Raw genomic sequence first — 22217 nt, 5'->3', positions numbered from 1 at the left:
GCTAACGGTGGCTGCGGAAAGTGCTAGCAATTCTCTTGCTTTTTACCAAGGACTGGGTGCCCAAAGAGCCAAGTGCTTCGGGAAGGTTCCAATGGGACTTGCCTGACAAACACACGGGTGTGCCACGCCCTCCCGGGCCCCACCAGCTCCCCCAGGCACGTGCTCTTCACTGGCTCCGGAGCCACCCCCATTCACACCCGCTCCGGAGCCACCCGGGTCCACACCCCAGAACCACTCCTCGGGCCTCCTCCCTCTTCTCACAGCAGCGGGAAGAACGGCGCCATGTGCACCGAAGGCTTTGCCCAGACTCCACTGAGTGTCCCCCAAACACCCTTCAGCTGGGTCGGTCCTACCTCTCCTTGCAGACAGTCTCCTTGTCCTCCTTGACTTCAATGACCCTGAAGATCATTGCCAGCAACTCTGCAAACTGCCCCTCAGTTGGGGGTTGTCCAGTGTTTCCTCAGCTTAGACCACGGTCTACCCACCCTCTCAGGAACATCACCCAAGAGGACATGTTCTCTGCCTCCTGTTGCCCAGCATGTGAGGGGTCAGATTTGGTGGCCTAAGGCAGGTGGTGGGTTTCTCCATTCTAAGTTTTTCCCTTAGGTATGAACTCATACTTGTTGGGAGACGGTTCGAGACTATAAAAATTCCACCTCTGAGCCCACTTTCACCCGCTAATTTTAGTACAGAAATTTCTTGCCTGAGTTATTGCTACAACGGTGAATGACTGATGACTTTGTAAGTCACATCTGTCTCCAGTCACCTTTCCACAGCCCGGGCTTCTTCATCAGCACTCTGTCCTAAGGAGAATTTTGTCTTTTTTTTTAATGTTTATTTTTGAGAGAGAGACAGAGACAGAGAGAAACAGAGAGAGACAGAGAGAGCACTCACAGGAGCAGGGGAGGGTCAGAGACACAGGGAGACACATAATCCAAAGCAGGCTCCAGGCTCTCAGCTGTCAGCACAGAGCCTGACACAGGGCTCAAACCCACGAGCATGAGATCATGACAAGAACCAGTCACACATTTAAAACAACTGAGCCACCCAGGTGCCCCAGGAAAACTTTGTCTTATCATTCATTCATTCATTCACTCATTCATTCGTCTATGCATACATATCAGTGTGGGCTTATGGAATCCTATTTTATTCACTGGGTTATGATCTATTACTATTCTTTTTCATTTTAATGCTGAAATGGTCCAGATTTGGCCAGCGAGAGGCCCCTTGGGATGGCTGTGTCCTGTGGGATGTCTCCATTCCTCTCTGAGCACTGCCTCACTTTCTGGCTTGAGATGCTCTGAGCTTTCCTTGCTCCAACTCTGGAAGGAGGCCCGAGTTCCTTTTGATGGTGAACAGTACCTAGAAACCAAGATCTGAGTGTGAGCTATGCTCACAGCAACCTTAGACCTTGCCAGTGGGCAGAACACACACCTATACACACGTATTTATGTCTATAGCTATCTTTGTATTTTGAAAATGATGAGCTCACACCAGTACCTCCAATTCTAATCCAACATCACAGGATTCAGTACAGAGTGGAATTATTTTTCCTTTAATATTAATTCCTTTAATATTTGGTAGAGATTGCTTTAAAACCCTCTGGGTCTACATTTTAGCTACTGATTCGACTTTTCAAAATAGTCATATGACTATTTAGGGTTTCCATTTCTTCTTGAGTCATTTCTAACGAGCTATATTTCTAGTAATGTATTCATTTGTTTTCCAATTTATTGACAAAAATTTGTTCATAATAGCCTTCAGTTACCTTTCAAATGTGTGCAGCGCCTAGAATCATGTTCCCTTTAGGTCCCTAATACTATTTACTCTTTTTTCCTCATTCAGTTTCACTAGATATTTACAAATTTTATCATTTTAGAGGAACTCTATTGTATGTTTCTTTTCTGTTTCACCAATATCTTCTCTTTTATTATTTGCTTTCTTGGTCTCTTTTTGTTTATTTTGCTTTGCTTTATCAGAACTACTGAACCTAATGCTTAGTTCATTAATTTTCCACCTTTCTTCTTTCATATGTAAACACATAGGGTTATTTATTTCTGAGGATTACTTTAGCTGCATGCCCCACATTTTGATTTGTAAATATTTTCTAAGTTTCATGATGTTTTCTTCTTTCATCTATGAGTTATTTACCAGTGTGTTTATTTCCAAATATAAGGGTTTTGAAGTCATCTTTTATTACTGATTTCCAGCTCAAGTGCATTGAGGTCTTATAACATGCATTTGTCATGATTTTGTCTTTTGAAATTTATTGAGACTTGCTTTCATTGGCCAATATGTTTTCAGTATATTTATAAATTCCACGTGGGCTTGAAAAGATGTGAATTCTATAGTTTCAGAGTAGTGTTTTATGTGTGTCCTTTAGATTAACCCTTTTTGCATTGTGAAATCTCCTAGAATCTTTACTGATTTTTATTTATTTGATCTATTAAACACTGAGAAAATAACTTAAAATCTTTCATGGGGATGAATTCATCTGTTTTTCTGTATAGTTCTGTCAATATTTGTTATATATTTTCAAGGTTATGTTACTGGAAGCACATAAATGTAAAATCATTTCAGTGCTGGGTGGCTCAGTTGGTTAAGCATCCAACTCTTGATTTCAGCTCAGGTCATGATTTCACAGTTCATGAGTTTGAGCCCCAGGTCAAAGCTTGGGATTCTCTTTCCCTCTCTCTGCCCTTCCCCTGCTTGTTCTCTCTCTCTCTCAAATAAATCAACTTTAAATAAATAAATAAATAAATAAATAAATAAATAAAAACCATTTTGGTGCTTGATAAAATGTTTTCAATTTAAAAAATTTTTATTGATATAAATTTTTAAAATCATTATGTAGTGACTCTCTCATGATCTCCAGTTATGTTTTTTAACCAAAAACTAAATTTTTTTTACATTAAAATGGTTTCATGAGATTTCTTTCAGTTAGCATTTTTCCATCCTTTTTCTTTCAACCTTTCCATGCCATTTGTAAACAGACATAGTAATCCACCCTAATAATCCTTATCTTTCAGTTGTCATGTTTAGTCTATTCACATTTACTGTAATTCATGACACATTTGGGATTTTGTGGTTTCTACTCCCCCTTCCACATCTCTGTTTTCTTCTTTCTTGTCTAAGAATATTGATTACATCTACTTATTCTACTTTGTCTCTCCACTAGTTTTAAGGGAAACCCCATTTCTTTCACCCTGATGATTATTATGGACAGTTTATGATGAATTAGTTAGCCAGCTTCCATAGGACATTAACACAAGAACCACCAAAGTCTGTGGCTCAAGTCTCCCTCTCCACTTTTATGGTTAGGAATTTATTCTCTCTCTCTTGTTCTTCCAACATGGTAGTACTACTGTTTTATACTGTCAGTGTTTGCGTCAATCTGCCCACACGGTCACCACCCTCCTGCTCTTCCATTCATCTCCACTCCAGGTCTCCCACCTGGAATGCCCTTCCTTCTGCATGAAGTACATCCTTCAAAATTTCCTTTAATAGAGGCGCCTGGTGGCTCAGTTGGTTAAGCATCCAACTCTTGATTTTGGCTCAGGTCATGATCTCATGGTTTGTGGAATCGAGCCCTACATCAGGCTCTGTGCTGACAGCATGGAACCCGCATGGGATTCTCTCTCCCTCTCTCTCTCTACCCCTCCCTCACTTGTGTACATGCACTTTCTCAAAAATAAATAAATAAACATTTAAAATTTCCTTTAATAAAACTCTCTTTGGGTTCTCAGCTTCATTTTGTTTTTGGTCTCTGAGTATTCCTTAATCTCCTGCTTGCCCACTGATATATTTTGACAGGTTTCAGATAATTTTATCTTGCATTTTTGGCTGTTAGTAGCAAGATGACCGATTAGTTACTGGCCTATTGTATTGTTGGAAATGGAAGAAGGCGTATATTCGGTAGCAGAATTCTCCCACTAGACTCTAAACGCCCGGGGATGGGGACCATGGCGGATCTTCTGTTTTCTTGCCATATAACAGGTTGTTAATATGGAACTCTTTCTGTCTGAAAGAGTTGAGGTCCCAGGACAACAAAGTGCCAACTACACCCAAGTCCCAAAGTGAGATTCCAGGTGACCTAGGCAGGGTTACAAAGGAGGTGTCAGAAACAAGAGATGCTCAAGGATGGGGGAGGATCTCCTTGGAGGGTCTGTGTTGTGAGTTGCATGCCCCCACCTGTACCCTGAAGACTGGCGTCTCTCTACACTCAAGAAATCCAAAGGACAAAGGTGGGGCCTAAGGCTCCTGGTAGGCACCTGGGCTGCATCCACGTGGGAAGTGCCATCTACCAACCTAGTGGGTCTAAGGTGAGTGTTTCCTGGGGAGCAGGAAATGCCCAACCACTGGCCTGGGATGTCTCAAGTCCTCCAAGAGGGTGCCTGGAGACATGAGCAGAGACTGCAACAGAAGAGGCTACAGGTACCTTCTGACACCTGAGGCTAAGAAAGAAGGTGCCAGGGACCAGCTGGAGAGGACAGAGTGCCAGTGTTACCAACCGCAGTAGAAGACCCCTCTGGGTCCCCCACTGAGCCTTGCCGGCCAGCTCACGGCAATGCCAGTCATGTAGGACCTCAATGAACCCTCGCCTCTCCTCCCTGCTGCTGCTCTGAACCAGAAGGGCAGGAAACCACAGCTACCACTGGGGCAGGACCAAGAGGAGAAGCAGCCAGCCTGAGCCCCCGCCCTTCTGCCTGCTGGAGCTCCAGGTGAGGGCTGGGAGAAGGCTCACACTTGAAAGACAGATCATACTAATACCAAGCTCAGCCTGCATAGGAAGCCAACATGATGGAGTGAAGGGGTGGGGAGGGGACACTGAATTCCCTGGAAGGGACCAGAAACATCCATAGCTGCCCTGGTTCTTCCAGGGGTAGTGGAGGAACCAACCAGAAAGGAGATTTGCTGGGACGGGGAGAGAAAAAAAAAAAAAAAATCAAAGCTGTTTTGTGTTGACCCTGAGTTCTGGCTCCTTATCAGGTCTGAGCAGATGCAGGTACCAGAGGGAGGGAGTGAATCGGTGCACAGACCAATGAGTGCTTGCTCCTCTTCCTGGAAGTAGCTAAGATATGGTAAGGTAAATAAAACAGTGCACAGAAGAATCAAGAGTGATCTGAGGAGTGCTGGGGGCCCTTCCTGCGGGGTCAGAAGCTGGTGGCCACAGACAGTAGGACAGGACACTCTATCCTGAATGACCCAACGCTAGCGTGTCTTTGCTGGAAATGCCCCAGGGAACCAATTCTGGAAGGTGTCGGTGTTGGGAAGGAAGGGGTAAGGAAGGTGGTTCCAGCAGCAGATGAGGTGAGAGGCAGCACTGACCCATATCCATGTGCCTGGGGGACAAAGCCCCTGGACACTCCACATGAGAGGAGAGGGGGCAGGTCCCAACCCTCTTGCCCCCAGAAGGCCCATCTCAGTCAGCCTGGGTCCCTGTAACAAGACACAACGCACGGGCGTGTAAACGGCAGATAAGTATTCCTCACAGCTCTAGAGGCTGAGGCCTGAGATCAGGGCACCAGCAGATTCAGTTTCTGGTGAAATCTTTCCTGGCTTCCTCAGACCAACACTAATCCTGTGGGGTCAGGTCCTCCGCAGGGCCTCATTTAACCTTAATACTCCTTAGAGGCACCATCTCCAAACACAGCCACACCGGGGTGAGGGCCTTGGTGTGTGCATTTGGAGGGATGCACAGGGCTCATCGAGAGAAGGATAACTCTAGTGACAGCTGAAAACTGGTACCACTCAGCTAGCTGTACACGCTTCCGTTGCTGGTCCTAAGACCATCAAGGCAAACTGCCCTCCTGACATGCTGCGCTCGGGCAAGGCCTCTCGGGAAGGTTCTGGGGCACACCCTCCTGACATGTGGGCTTCTGGACCCGCCCACTAGGTGAGCAGGGGCCAGGACTCACCCCTGCAGGGCTCCATTTGGCATGTGCAGAATCGAGCCCCACAGGCTGAGCGGAGAAAACGCAAAGGGACGGGAGGCCCAGACACAACCCATGGGCAGCACTGACCCAGGGTCGGAATCTCGACGTTCCCACAGACAGCCGAAACTGCTTTTCCACCTCCCCCTTCTCACTTCATTCTGCTTATTGCCCCTGTTGCCCTCTCTGACACTTCTCTCCACAGAGTCAGGAGCCCTGGCTGATGCTCCCATCACAAGACTCACGGGATGGACACACCATGTGGATGTCGGGTCCGTTACCTGTGAGTGGTGGTTCTCCACCACCTGAGCTTTGCTCCTCTGGCCAGCAAGTGTCCCAGATGAGCCCACACTGCAGAGCTAATGCCTGGGAGGGTGGCCCTAACCAACTACCAGGCTTAAGTGAGGAGGTGCTGGGGCTTCTCAGGCCCCACATCCTGGGGGAGCCCACCTCGAGGGTCCTGTTTGTCCTGACTTCCCCCTTTTTCTCAACCCCCAATTTCCTATCGTGTGAACGATGAAATCCACAAGACTGGAAAATCCCAGTCTTGCATTTGAGCAGAGGGGTTGATAACGTAGAAGCATTGACTGGCCCCTTGCCTGTGCAAAAACCAGATAAAAAAAAATTAAAAATTTGCTGCTTTTCAAAAATCCACAAAAGCCAGCACTAAAGTAAACATCACAGGCAAGTTTTCAGGCCTTATTACCATCTGAAGCTGAAATTTTCCAGGTCACATCCTTCCCAAAGGTGACATTTTATGGAAGCTTTAATGAAATTAACTCATCTATTTCTGAGTCAGGAAGTGCAGATTAAGATCCGATTTTTTGCAGGCTGACTTTTTTCTAACTACACAGTGAAAATGAATTCAGGAAACTTCCTACAATTTCCTCTGAACTGTGCAGCTTCAAGGGGATCCCACACTTCAGAACCCTTGATGGAAACGGGGCTGTGGAGAAACCAAGTTTTGCTCTGACACCTGACTGTGACAGTGGCCAGGCAGCCGTGAGCTTTGGGCTGGCCCACCTGCTGCAGGACCTGGGGTCAGCCCTAGCTGCTCGGACAGACCTGAAGGGCGTCCGCGTGCACCGGCGGGAGGCGTGGGGTGGCAGGTCAGGAACATCACTGACCGCTAGTGAAGAGAAGTGAGGCGTTCAGGCAGATACTTGAACAGCTGCCTGAACCCCTAGAAACAGCAGACGGGAGCCTTTCAGAGACCACCAACCCTGGCCTGGCTGGGAACAGCTGGACCCATCCAGAGAAGTGACCTGGTTCCCTCCCAGCCACCCAGCCAGGAGGTCAGGTCTGCAAGGGTGTGTCAATAGGAGGTGAACCACCAACCCCACCCAGGGCAGCCCCAAACCTACCCGAGCTGCCTAAAGAGGCCACCGTGGAAGCTGAGGTGGCTGTCTATAACAGAGGGGCTTCACAAAGGCAAGTCTGGGGACCGCGCCCTTGGTGTGGACACCTGGCTCTCCGGCACATTTTGTATGACTTTGTCGACTTACTCATCACATCACAAACCTCCTAGAAAAGCACTCTTATCCTGCACAACACGAAAATGTTCCAAGTCACCTCAGTGAACTGATCTTGTTACCATTGGGGCTCAGAGTGCCTACCAGATAGCCATGGGCATGAGGAGGTAGGCCCCCAGCATGGGGATAGAACCCCTGGGGCCTGGGGATGTGCCCCAGGGCAAAGGGATAGGCCCTGGGCATGGGGATAGAACCCCTGGGGCATGGGGCTGGGGACCCCTGGGGCTCTCAGCTTCTACTCAGAGCACAGATGCTCGGAAGAGCACCCCCAGTTACACCGGTCTTCCCATCTGCGGGCCTTTCTTGGCCCCTCACCTGAGGTCCCAGAGCCACCAAGAACCTGAAATCTAAGATTCCAGCACTTCAAGGAGAGAGGGCCTGAGCCAGACATGTGGACACCGGGAAGGAGAATCCAGACAGTAGACATGGTTTTGAATGTGGCCAGTGAGAAAACACAGCAGCTGCAGCTATGGAGGTTGGGGCACAGGACTGCACTGCATATAGCTGGTCCTGTCACCCGAGGGCCTGGGGATACCCCAGTGCAGCTGGGGAAGGAACACAAAACCCCTCCGTCCCATGGGGAAGGGGCCCAGACCACAGCAAGGAGAATACAAGTGACTAGCAGCCCCTGCCCCTGCCCCGTCCCGAGATGTAGGACCTTGGCAGCAAGGGGCCAGAGCCTTGGACAGACTGGGGTGAGGGGCTGCCTCAGTGCAGCCTGCAGACAGCGCCTACCCCTTGCCTCCTGTGGGAAGCCCACCAGCCCACAAGACCCTCCTGGTGACCTCCACTGAGTGCCACGCACCATTCTCTGTCACCCTACAGAATACTTCAGCGGGAGTGTTTTGTGAGCTTGGGCTCCAGCCATGGAAGTCTGGGTGACGGACACCCAGGTGGCACCCTTTTAACCCAAAGGAAGAGTGCGAGGTTTAGTGAGGAAGACCGACCTGGGCTGAGCGCTGGGTGAGCTCCAGCCCCGGCTGCAAATCCCACGGGGCCACGTCAGGGATGGAAGAGGCAGCACGGGGATGCACAGGGGAACAGGGGAGCAGGGATGCCCCAGAGGGGTCCTGGGCATGGCCGATGTGGCAGCCACCAGCCCTCAGGACCAAGCCTGGCTCAGCAGGCCACATGGCCATCCAGCCCAGTGCACTCGGCCTCCCCATGATGACAGGTGGCCTTTCCATGATGGGACATCTCAGTGTGGCTCAGGACCAGCCCAGACTACCCACTGGGATCCACACCCCAGAGCAGAGAGCGCACACACATGGGTGAGCCCCCAGGGTTCTGGGGTGTCAGACGGAGGTTGGGAGGGAGCTCCATGCAGAGCTCTCACACACAGAGCAGGCTCTCCGAGCCCAGTAGTGGTCAGAGGATCTGGGATTCCTGCTCCATGAGAGAAAATGGAGGCCAACGTGTGGGGCCCTTTGGAGGGGTCAGTCGGCAAGGTGCCCAGGTGGAGTATGCACTGGGCAGAACTGCCTGCAGGCCCCTAATGTTTCCTCATGGTGGGGTCTCCGGAGGAAGTTGGGATTGAAGGTAGGCTAAGTCCTCAAGAAAACCGCCCTCCCTCTCCTGGGGGGCTGCAGAAGGCCAGCAATGCACAGTGGCCGAGTCGCACCTCAGACGTGTCTGATTAAGGTGCATTCGGGCCTTGCCATGATCGTCTCAGGGCAAATTGTCCCCACAGGTGTGGGAGCTGGGACAGACCTGGGTTCACATCACCCGAGGACCTCAGCCCTGGCCAGCGTCCTCACTGCAGCCCAGGGTGTTTTGTGCAGCAAAATGAGGATGTGCAAAAACCGACCTCCAAAGCCTTTGGGTAGAGAGTACAGACTCTGCTGTTGGCCACAGCCCCCACCACTCCCTAGTGCCCAGACCTGCCCCTTTTACACATTTGTCTTACCCACTCCCAAAGACATGTAGTAAGTTGCGATTTGGTAAGAAGTTCAGACTTAATTCGGGACGATGACGGCAGTCATGGGCCCTGAAACAGGGTGGTGACAGCCACATTTCTTTACCAGGAACTGAGCCAGGACACGTGGAGAATGAGGCCTGGTTGGGAGCATCAGATATAGGAGAGCACCCATCCCCAGCTACTGCAAGGGACTGACACACCAGGGACCCCTTGTGCAGAGGGGCTGGTGCCTGGCTGGGATCACAGCATCCCCGGGACAGACAAAGCAACAACACGGAAGGATGGCCACCCAATAGTGACACAGGCTAATGGGGGAACACGGCCTCCTGAGCTCAGCCCTTGTCCTGCTTCCCCACAGAGAGGACCTGCCTGGTCCTCTGAAGCCCTGAGGCTGTGGGGAAGCTGAGCAGGGGGAGGGCCAGCCCCCGAGCCTTGCACAGAGCTGCTCTGGGTCATCAGCACTCAGTGCCCGCTGCTCTAAATGATTACCCAAGACAGGGTGCAAACTGGTCCATCCCAGTAAAGTGGGGTGGGCCCGGGTGAGACCGAAGTGGGCCCAGGTGACACCCAGCTGAGCAAAGATGGACAGAAGAGAGTCCTACCTTCAAAGAAGCTCTTCACCCTGAGGTAGCTGACGCTGAGACGCAGGACAGAAAGCTTGTCCAGCTTAGACACGATGTCAGGAGGAAGCGGAAGCAGGCTGGCCAGGTGGTCCAGCTCGGCGTTGAGGCGGTCCCGGTGCCGCTTGGACGGGTTTGACTTCTCAGCCCCCGTGGCCGGCCTCCTGCAGGGAAGCAAGCGCCATCAGACTCGGGGTTTCCCGCCAGGGGCTGTCACCCCATGGAGCACACACCTGTCCCCAGAAGTGACTTTATGGCGTGGATCAGCTTCTAAGTGAGAAAAGGTGCTGAAAAGGACAAAAGGCTCCTGATACTGTGCACACAAGGAAGCTGGGATCCATTACCAGAAGGGCGCTCAGAGACAGAGAGCAGGTCTCCTTGGACACAGCTGCAGGCAAGCTGTGTGGCTCCAGCACATTTCTTGACCTCTCTGTGCTAACTTTTCCCCAAGTGTGAGGAGGATCCCTGGCCCCAGGCTGCATGTGCTCAGCCTCTTCCAGGCTTTTCTTAAACGCAGGACCTTTACAGGACCTGCAGTCCAGGTGTGACTGATGCTTCTGGGCCTCAGTTTCTCCTCTACACAGCAGGGCTGAACGGGTCCGAGGAGGGGGTAACAGAGGACCCTTGGGCTCCTGGGCGCTGTCCCACCCGCCCTTCTGAAGCCCTGACGTCATGGGCTGTGCCTCTGTGAGGTGGCTGGTGGCCTGGGTTCCATTTCCCTTTGCCCCACAACAGATCTGCTCTCCCCCACGAGGGGGATCCCCCTGCCCAGGGCTTCCCTGTCCACCATCCTGGTAGAGGGCAGAGCTGACCTCCTCATCTGACCCTCTTACCACCCCACCCCACCCCCCCACTGCCGGATGACAGTCCCTCTCCTCTGACCCTAACTGCCCTCACAGAAACAGCTCCATACAGGCCCTTCTTAAACATCACCCACATCAAAGCATCTGAACCTAAAGTGGCAGCCAGAGTTGGGTGGAGAGGCGGCAGGGGGAGGGGCTGTTGGCGCTGGACCCAGGTTGCCTGGCTCCCAGGGCCAACCCTCCCTGGGGTCATGGCACCTGGGAGGCTGGAGGGCTCCTGTTTTTAGGGGCTGAGGTCTCTTTGGTCTAGGAGTTTCTGTTTGTCCCTGTGTGTTCACTTACAAGTGTGGTGAGACCCAGCAATCCGTCTGTCAGGAGGGGCCCGCAGCACAAACCTACTTTGCAGAGTCTGAGGGCCCCTGGCCACAAAAGCACAGAGAAGCCCCATGCCCCAATCCCAGAGGCCACTTCTTTGTTTGCTTTGAGGTACAATTCACGTAACGCTAAGCCTTTCAAAATGGACATTCACCTCCATCAAGTCCCAAACATTTCATGGCTCCAGATGAAACCCTAACCCATTCAGTAGTTTCTCCCGGTCTCCCTCCAGCACCCCTGGCAACCACAAGCTGCCCTCTGTCTCCGCGGCTCTGCCTGTTCTAGACATTTCACACACGTGCAGCCACACAGTGTGAGACTTTCCACGTCTGGCTTCTTCCACTTAGCATCATGTCTCCAAGTAGCTGTGGTGCGGCGTCTATCAGGACCGCACTCCTTCTTCTGGGTGAATAACACTCCGTCGTGTGGATGGACCAAGTTTGCTCACCTGTTCACGACTCGATGGAAGTCCGGCCAGCTTTCACTCGACGGACATCGTACACGATGCCGTATGACCCTAAGATCCTGCTCACGCCTAATTTTCAGTTCTCTCAGTGCACGCCCGGGAGTGCACAGCCGGGTCAGTGTGGTCACTCCGTTTCACCTTCTGAGGAGCTGCCAGAGTAGCGGCTGCACCCAAAGACATCACCACCAGCACCGGGTGAGGGTTCGGCGCTTCACACCCTCGTGGACACATCAGTTTCCTTTTTCTGTAGAACAGCCATTTTCGCAGGCGTGAAGAAGTGCCTCACTGCGGTTTGACCGGTATTTTCCTTAATGGCCAGTAATGGTCACCCTTTCACATGCTTGTTGGGCGTCTGTGTGTCTTCTTTGGAGAAATGTCTCCCCAAGTCCTTTGCCCATTTTTCAACTGGGTTGTCTTTTTAATGTTGAGTTGTAGGAGTTCCTTATATTCTTGATAGAAGCCTTTTATCAGATACATGATTTATAAATATTCCTCCTATATCTTTGCTTTTTTCACTTTCCGCTGTTTTTCTTCCTTAATGAGGCATATGCCCCCAAATCACTCATGCTGCTGGGCAAAATTTAAACCGGCAGGAGGCCTGGAGATAAACTAAGTGGCTCCAGTGTGGGCTGGCACCTGCTGGCTAGAGCAGAGCCCCCCACCCCCACCCCAGTCAGTGAAAGACACCCGAGGCCTCCCCAGAGACACAGGAGCACTCAGGGCAGGTGTGAGGGTCAGAGAAGGGGAGACAGTGGGAGACCGGCAGGTGGCCCCTGCTGAAACCTCACCTCTGTGCAGGGCTGGGGGGGGGGAGCTGCTCCCCTGTCTCCCCGGACAGCCTGTGCCTGAAGATGAGCTGAGCCATGATATTTCTCCTACCCCTGCCCTCTTGGGGCACCTGCGGGAGGGACACTCCTGCTGGAGAAATGGGCGTTGGAAGAGCCCCTTCAAAGTTTCTCACAACACTGGCTGTCCCGTGACGCATCTCCGCCACCCCATTCCCCAGCCCCATGGGCCAGAGCAGGAACCACCCCACCCCACGCCCACGGGCACGAGAGGGGATGGGGGTTGAGGGGCTTCAGGCTCAGGCCCAGGGGCATGTGGAGTAAGTTCCAAGTCCCTGGGCAGAGACTCAGCAGGTGATAGGGGACAAGGACCAGTGCCATTAGCACAGGGATAGTTCAGGCTCAGAGGGAAGAGAGGCCTGGCACCAAAGATATAAAATACCTGGCGTACATCTGGCAACGCTCCCTGAACTGATGTGCAGATTCAGTGTAATCACAATCAAAATTCCAACAATGCTCTTTATAGGAATTGACACACTGATTCTAAAATTTACATGGAAACGCAAAGGATCAAGAATAACCAATGAAATAGCAAAATCGGGGGACCTATCCTTCTGACTTTAAGCCTGTCATAAATCTACACTGTTCAAGATGGCTTGGTATTACAGAAAAGATAGAAATATAGAACAAGGGAACAGAGTAAGGAGTCTAGAAATAAACCCACAGATTTTGGACAATTCATTTGATGAAGATACTACGGTAGTTCAAGGGAAAGAAAGTCCCTCCAATAACGGGGCTGGTCAACTGGAAACCCATGAAAACAGGTGAACACCAACTGTCACCACACATAATCCCCCCAAATTAACTCCAAGTGGGTCACAGACCTAAATCTATAGCCTATTATAAAACTTTACAAGAAAATACATAAGATCTTTGAGACCTTGGGATAGCCACAGAACTCTTAGAATACACACATACACTCAAACTCATAAAAGAAAAAAATGGGTAAGTTGATCTTCATCAATATCTTTTAAATGTCTTTTGAAAATCACCATTAAGAAAATGAAAGGGGGGAGCCTGGGTGGCTCAGTCAGTTGTGCGTGCGACTCTTGATCTCAGGGTCATGAGCTCGAGGCCCATGTTGGGCATAGAGATCAGTTTTTATTTATTTATTTATTTATTTATTTATTTATTCATTCATTTATTCATTTATTTATTTATTTATGAAATTTATTGTCAAATTGGTTTCCATACAACACCCAGTGCTCATCCCAACAGGTGCCCTCCTCAATACCCATCACCCACCCACCCCTCCCTCCCACCTCCGATAAACCCTCAGTTTATTCTCAGTTTTTAGGAGTCTCTTATGTTTTGGCTCCCTCCCTCTCTAACTTTTTTTTTTCCTTCCCCTCCCCCATGGTCTTCTGTTAAGTTTCTCAGGATCCACATAAGACTGAAAACATATGGTATCTGTCTTTCCCTGTATGACTTATTTCACTTAGCATAACACTCTCCAGTTCCATCCACGTTGCTACAAAAGGCCATATTTCATTCTTTCTCATTGCCATGTAGTATTCCATTGTGTATATAAACCACAATTTCTTTAATGTTTATTCACTCTTGAGAGAAAGAGTGTGAGTGGGGCAGGGGCAGAGAAAGAGGGAGGCACAGAATCTGAAGCAGGCTCCACACTCCGAGCTGTCAGCATAGAGCCCAACGTGGGGCTCGAACTCATGAACCACGAGATTATGGCCTGAGCTGAAGTCGGACCCTCAACTGACTGAGCCACCCAGGCGCCCCTAGAGATTACTTTTTTAAAAAAGAAAATGAAATGAAAAGGTAAGCCATAGATTGGGGGAAAATGTCCACAAGAACTTGTATCCAGAATATGTAAAGCAGTTTCAAAACTCAGTAAGAAGACAGCAGAGAAGATATGTGGATGGCACACAAGCACATGAACAGACGCCCAGCGCCCGTGGGGAACGAGGCAGATCAAGCCGTGTTGAGGCGGCACCACCGCCCATAGGGGACCTGGGTAGAAGGCAGAGGACCGAGAGCCCCTGCGCGCTGCCGGGAAGCAAGACGGTGCAGCTGCTTTGGAAAACAGCTTGGTGGTTCCCTAAAAGTGAACACACATCTGCTGTCTGAGTCAAAATCCCACTCCTAGGTATTGACCCAAGAGAAAGGAAAACATACATCCACACAAAGACTTGTGTGTAAACATTCGTGGCAGCTTTGCCTGCAATGGCCCAAACCTGGGAAGCACCTGAATGTCCATCTGCAGGTGAGTAAACAAAGCGGTGCGTGCAGACCCTGGAGCACTACTCGGCAGCAAACAGGAGCACGCTCCGTGCACACGAAGCGTGGATGGACCTCAAGATCAGGCTGAAGGAAAGAAGCCCAACAAAATGGTGTCTGATTCCACTTACGGAAGATTCCAGAGATGCAAAGCAGGCTACGGCACAGAGCACGTCAGGGTTGCCTGGATGGAGGTGGAGGCAGGGACCGCAAGCACACAGGACACTCTGGGTACGATCCGAGTGTCGGTGACCTTGATTTTGGTGGTGTTCCATGGTGCATACACCTGTCAACTCGACCAGACTGCACATTTAACCACGTGCAGCGCCACAGCCTTCAGTTACAGCCCAATAAGGAAACAGATGCAAGTGACCAACACCTCCAGGAGCCCGTGGTGCCGTTCCTTACGCAACGTGACTGTGTGCTCACCAGAATGAACCCTGTCCAGCACACACAAGCAGGACTCAGGCCCACCACTGCCCCGCCCCGGACCCAGTCGTGGAAACACTCAGCCGCCTCCTGCCTCACCCTCCACTCGCAGAGCCCAGGAGGCCCGCGGTGGCCACACAACCAACTCAGGTGACAAACTCACTTTCCGAAGCCCCGCCCCTCAAGCCTTTGTTGCCTATCCTTGGGTGGGGGCCTCTCACAGAACCCTGCAGCCACCAGGGCCCAGGAGGGCAGCCTGGGTCACAGAAACACAGGCCCAAACACAAGCCTTATATACACATGCTCACACTGACTCAAACCGAGCTATATTATACACACACACACACACACACACACACACACACACACACACACACACACACCAGAAACTCAGCCAACAGTGCACACACTGCAGGACCCCCTTGGAGGAGCCAGAGGCAGCCCCTGGGCTCTGGGAACCACACCTGCTGGCCTCATAGCAGGGCAGTCCCAAACCCCTGCCACAGAATTCACACCTTGTTGTCCTGAACACCTTTGGGCTGCTGGCGGACTGTGAACACTGGTGTTGTGCCCAGGAGGTGAGGGTCACAGGTTCCTTTCTCTACTCTGTAAACCTCCTGGAGGCCCACAGGCAGGGGGACAAGCCCCACAGTGTCCTTCATGTGTGGCAACGCTCGCAGGGGCCGTGGGTGTGTCCTTGCGAGGACAGGTTTCACCAGGGCAGGGAGGAGATCTGGTGCTCACCAAAAACCATAGTGACATCTCGGCCCCCCGTGTTGACTTTTTGCTGAAAGGTGTCACTCAGCTTTGCCTTGTCTTGCCTTGCAATCAAAGTTAGGAAAGCAGCCCAAAGTCGCTAAGAAAGGCAGCAGTGGGTTTCCAGCTGTGCAGAGAACCCACAACACACCCGCCAGCCCCAGGCGCTGGGTCTCATGCTGTTTCTGCAAGCCCCTCTACCCATCGGAAAGACTCAACAAAACCTCTCCCTCATTCACTTTATTCCTAAAATTCACTCCTTTCAATGAAAATGCAAATACTTTTCCCCTTCATCAGGAACAATCAGCAAAAACAGAAGATGTGATACTTTACTGTTTCTGAATGGGCTTCCTTCTTTTCCTTCCAGCATACATGCACTCCCCTGGTGGAATCATCATTTCTGGCCCTAAAAAAGGGGGGGGGAGCATAAAGTTTGTTATGTTGAAGACAGCCCAGTGCCCGTATGACTCCCCAAACCACCAAAGGCAGCAGCATCGGCCAAGGTCGGCTGTGTCTCTAATCAAGGAGTCAACACTGAGCCCACGCTGGGGGTCCCACTCCTCCTTGCCAACTGGACAAGACCCAAGGTGATTCTGGCACAAAGCCTGCCCACGTGAACCACTCACACCCCCTCTCACTCAGCAGGAAGGTGCTCAAGGGCCACGTGAGGACACACAGCCCTGACCATAACATCTCCCCTTGACCGGCAGCGTCATGGTCCCCCAGCCTGACCTGAGGATCTGAGTCACTACACTCACACAGAGAATAGCCCTCCACTCTTGCACCTGGCTCAGAAAGCTTACACTCTTGCACCTGGCTCAGAAAGTTAAATATCCTGAGCTTGTCCTCAGAAAACAGAAGCTGTTCCACAGGCATCCAGGAGCAGGAGACACAGCCAGGGTCCTAAGGAACAGTTTGCTGTGTCAGGGCTCTCATGGGGCTGTTTCCCTGGCAGGAGCCGCATGCACCCTCTCTTGGTGGAGTTTGTGGTGGGTCTTCTTCCTCTTTCCATCCCTCCCCTTTGTGGCCTTGCACTTCTGAGCCAACAGCCTTCCTCTTTTGTATGTAAAATCTCGCACTCAGCTCCATAGCCCTGGACTCCACTTTAGCCACTAACTCACGGCTGCAGCCCAGCTGAACACACCCACCAGCCTCCACCAGCAGTGCTGGACGTGGCGCCTGTATCTGAGAGTAGGTCCTTAAGGAGTAGCCCAAGACCTGTGTCCTAAGGCTGGTCAGTTCACCCATCACCTCAAGAAGGGCATCAAAATCTTGATTCTTCCATGCAGTGGGCTATCTGAACCCTCATAAACATCCTGTGCAGTGACCACTCATTGCTAGGCACTGGGCAAACAGAGTTGGAGAGTGGGTTAAGAGCCCTCGCCTGGCCTCAAGAAGAGGTAGGCCCAACACACAATGTTCACCCTGTGTGTGAAGTGCCACGAGAACATTGGAAATGTGTAACAAATGTGCTTTAAATATAAGAAACACACTTTGAATATAAAGATACAGGCAGGTAAAGTAAGTGGAGAGGAAAAGATATGCCACACAAACAGGAATCAGAAGAATCTGGGATAGCTATGTGAGTAAGACAAGATATAACCAGGGACAAGGACGGATATCGCATGAAGACATAGCAATCCTACATGTGTATGCATCTATAAAATATGTGGAGCAAAAATGAATAAAACTGAACAGATAATTCGTCAGAGACGTCAACACTCTTGTCTCAGTAATCAATACAATAAGTAAACTGAAAATCAGGAAGGATTTAGAATACCCAAACAGTAACAGACTTGAACTACAGAACTCTCCACCCAACGACAGCAGAGTGTGTATTCTGTGTACATGGAGCATTCATCAACATAGACCAAATTCCAGGACTTAGAACAATCCTGAACAAATTTAAAAGTATAGAAATCACACAAAGTATGTTCTGTGATAATAATGAGATTAAACTAGAAAGATATATGGAAAATTCCTAGATATTTTGAAAGCAACATGCTTCTAAATAACTATGGGTCAAAGAGAAGGTGCCAAAGAAATTTAAAGTATTTTGAACTTAATTAAAATGAAAACACAACATACCAGATTTTGTGGGACACGGCTGAGCAATACTTTAATGGAAACTGACAGTATTAAGCATTTATATTAGAAAAAAATAAAAGATCTCAAATATTTTGAGCTTCCAATTTAGTAACTAGAAAAAGAGCAAATAAACCCAAATCAAGTAGAAGGACAGAAATAATAAGGAAGAAAAATCAATGAAACTTAAATAGAAGAAGAGAAAAATTGATGAAATCAAAAGTTGGTTCCTTGAAAAGATCAATAACATTGATACACCTCTAGCCAGATTGGTCAAGAAATAGAGAAGACACAAATGACCAAAATCAGGATGAAAGAGGGGTCATCACTACAGATCCCACAGGCATTAGAAAGAAAATAAGAGTATATGACTAGGAACTTACTTGTATCCCCCCAATTCCATATGTTGGAGCCTTAATCCTGCATTGGAAGGGGTGCCTTTAAGGAAGTGATTAAGGTTAAATGAGGTCTTAAAAGTGGAGACCTGACCTGTTAGAACTGTTGCCCTTATAAGAAGAGGAAGAGACACCAGGGGTCTCTCTTCACTATGTGTACAGAGTCATTGCAAACCAAGAAGAGAGCTCTCACTGGAAACCAAATCTGAAGCTTTGGGAAGGTCATGGAGAAGACGTGACTGCCAGCTGAACTGTAAGCTGGACCCAGGTACTAGGAAGGTACTCATCCCCTCCCCTGTCCTTGGATGTGGGTTCCACTCAACTTTCCTGCTCCCAGAGGCTGGTCCAAGGACACAGCCTTGAATTGGGGATGTTCTGTTGAGAACACATGCAAAGTATACACGGCTGAGCCCAGTTACGACCTCTTTATAAGCTCTTAAGATATAGCCAGTGAGTATGGGATCTACTCATCTTTCTGCCATCTGAGACAAGCTTTCATATGTAAGTTCTCTTTGCTTATTAAAACTGCCACCTACCTGGCGAGTGGCTGGTAGTGGGAGTGGCTGCCACTGGGAGTGGCTGCCTGGGAGTGGCTGCCTCTTTCTTGGTCTCTCCCTGCCCTCCATAAACAGGGGCTAATTTCAGAATACACCTAGGAAGTTCCTGAGGAGTTTGCAAAACCACCAAGCAGGCACCTGGATCTTGGACTCCCAGCATCCAGAACTATGAGAAATAAATGTCTGTGGTTTAAGTCACCCAGTCTATGTATTTTGTTATGGCAGCCCAAGCAGACTAAGACAAATACTATCCCCACAAATCCAACAATTTAGATAAAACAGACCAGTTCCTTGAAAAGCACAATCTACCAAAACTCACTCAAGAAAAAAACTGTTTGGTCTGGTCCTACCTCTATTGCAACAACAAACAAACAAACAAACAAACAAACAAACAACAATAACAACCAAAAAACACCTAGGCCCAGATGGTTTCACTCGTAAATTTTACCAATTAAAGAAAAGAGTAATAATACCAATTCTCTGCAAACTTTGGAAGAATACTGAAATTAAAATTGAAAATTGAAAACTCATTTATAAGTTCAACATTACTCTGATACAAAAACCAAAGACATTTCAAGAAAACTACAGACTGATATCTCCCATGAACACAGACACAAAAATCCTCAATCAGATATTAGCAAATGGAATCCAGCAAAACAAACAGGGCAAAACATCACCACAAGCGAGGGTTATCCAAGAATTCAAGGCTGCTTCAACATCCAAAAATTGACCACTGTAATTCACTACATTAATAAACTAAAGAAAAAATACATATGACCATCTTACACATGAAAAAAAGGTATTTAACAAAATCCAAACTCATTCATAACAATGAAAAACTCTCATCAAGCTAGGAATAGAAGAAAACTTAATTACTCTAATAAAGGGCATCTACAGAAATGCCTACACCAGCGTTACAACCCACAGCGGGAAACTGAGCTTGTCCTCTGAGTTCACAGGCACGGCCCTTCATTTCCCTTCCTACTCTGTGCCACATGTGTGTCCTAGTCAGGGCAATAAGGTGAGAAAAAGCAATGCCAGAACATTGGGAAAGGAAGAGACAGAACTCTATTCCCAGACAACACAACTCTACATACAGAAAATTCCAAAAAGTTTACTAAGGTAAATGTCTTATAATAATTGAGTTCAGCAAGGTCAAAGGGTAAAAGGACAAGATACAAAAGTCAAGTGCGTTTCTGTAGAGTAGCAATGAACAATCAGAACACAGATTTTTAAAAAGCAGTACCATTTATAATAGCACCAAAATAAAAATGAAATACTTAGGTATTTCAAGAATTTCACTATGTGTATAACTGGGCTCTAAAGAGTAGGAGGTTATAGAAGGCGACAGAAAGAAATTTAATAAATAGTAAAAATTTGTCCAAACATAATATAAACTTACAGATTTCAGAAGGTCAATAAGTTCCAAGCACAAAAACATTTAAAAAAATCACAGCAAGGCCAGTCATAATCAAATTGCTCATAACCAGTGATATATAGAACAATGTTAAAAGCCACCAGAGAAAATGGCCATCGGGTACAGAGAAACAAAGGTAAGAATGAAAGTGGGTGCCTCATCAGAAAAGTGTAGAGACTACGTCTTTAAAGCACGGAGAGAAAAACCCTGAAACTTAGAATTCCACACCGTTTGAACATAGCTTTCAAAACTGAAGGCTAGAGACTTTTTCAGACATACAAAAGCTGAAAGAATTCACTGCCAGCTGACCCACACTATAAGAAATGTGAAAGGGTGTCTTCAGGCCAAAGGAAAATGATACCAGATGGTAACATGGGTCTACAAAATGGAACAGGAGGCACAGAAAACAGGAACTGCTGGGTACAAAACCAAGGTTTGTTCTTACTATTTAAATGTCTTCAAAAGATAACTGTTTAAACAGCAATGATAATAAGGTATCGTGGGGTTTATAACATATGCAGCTGTCAGGGCAACTGTAGCAACTATAGCGCCTGGGCCAGGAGGGGAAGATTGAAGGACCCTGGGGCAGGCTCCCATGCTGTTGTTCCCTAGGAGGTACCCTCGTCCTCAAAAGTTGTGCCAGGTATCCATTTATTGCCTCCAGGCTCCAAATCCACCCCTCCTTGCTCGTTCTGCATGCCTGGCAGACCCTTCAAGCATTTCTTCTTTTATAGCACAGTATGGCCCCTGCCAGCAGAGGCCCCGGAGGGACTTTGCAGGAATAAGGGGCTTCTGCTCCCAGGGTTTTAGATTTTCCTTTGCTCCGGTTCACCACCACCAGAGGTGGAGAAACTCAGTGACCTTCTCCACCATCCACGGGGCTGAACTATACCCTCTCCAGGCCCGAGGGACCATGTCCAAGGGCATGCTTTCAGCATGCTCTCTCTGCCAGCCCTGGAGTGCCCTCAGAGTCGCCTTGTCACCCTTACAGCCACTCCACCGTTGTAGACATTTCTTCCTCAAAGTCTCTCAGTTCAAACAAGAAGTTAAGTTAAAAATACAAAAAGCTGATTTTTAAAAGTTACATACTAAAAACATGACTTGTCAGGGATTTGTTCCTATGTAATCAGGGAGCCCAAGTGAGACTGGATGATTCGATATTGATAGCTGCCCATCTGTGCTGGTTGATGAATAAGTTGGGCTCATCATAAAATTCCCTCCCTTTTCGTCAAAGATTTGAAATTCTCCATAAGAAAAGGTTTTTAAAAAGCATTAAAAAGAAGCAAAATGTGGCATAAGAGCAGACAATCTGTGGTGCCAAGGCCGTTCGACGGGGAAAGAAGAGTGTCTTCAGCAAAGGGGTAAACCGAGTGCCCACATGCAAGAGGATGAAGTTGTTTCCTGCCTGACACCATAGGAAAAACCAGCAAAATTAAAGACCTAAGTGTAAGAGCTCAAATTATAAAATCCTTAAGGATAACATGGGGCTCTAGCTTCATGACTTTAAATTTGGCAACAGATTCTTAGATATGTCACCAGAGGCACAAATAAAAAAGTTAAAAAAAAAAAATACATGGGACTCCATCAAAATTAAAAACCTGTGCTTCAGAGGACACAGTGAAAAGACAACCCACAGAATGGGAGAAAGCGTTTGCAAATTATGCATCTGATAAGTCTACTATTCAGGACATATAAAGAATTCTTACAAGTCAACAACAACAAAAAGACAAACAGTACAATTAAAAATGGGCAAAGGACTTGAACAGACATTTCTCCAAAGAAAATATACAAATGGCAACAAACACATGAAAAGATGCTCCACATCATTAGTCACTAGGGAAATGTAAT

At 48.6% G+C, this 22217-nt stretch overlaps 1 protein-coding gene across 2 annotated transcripts in view; it reads right to left on the bottom strand.

Moving 5' to 3' along the window:
* Window positions 1-22217, bottom strand: part of AHRR (aryl hydrocarbon receptor repressor) — a 92596-nt gene that overhangs the window by 57343 nt on the left and 13036 nt on the right. For both annotated transcript variants that reach the window (XM_019438255.2, XM_019438254.2), the window contains exons 2-3: window positions 16249-16321; window positions 9986-10167 (exon numbers count right to left, since the gene is read on the bottom strand). In XM_019438255.2, coding sequence (XP_019293800.2) covers window positions 9986-10167; window positions 16249-16313 — 247 coding nt within the window. In that variant the 5' untranslated portion in view covers window positions 16314-16321. The remainder of the gene's footprint in view (window positions 1-9985; window positions 10168-16248; window positions 16322-22217) is intronic.

Source organism: Panthera pardus, unplaced genomic scaffold (assembly GCF_024362965.1).
Source record: "Panthera pardus isolate Hobbes unplaced genomic scaffold, ASM2436296v1 HiC_scaffold_2, whole genome shotgun sequence".
NCBI lineage: Eukaryota > Metazoa > Chordata > Mammalia > Carnivora > Felidae > Panthera > Panthera pardus.
Note: the sequence above shows the minus strand (reverse complement) of the source record. Positions and strands in the feature narration are given on the sequence as shown.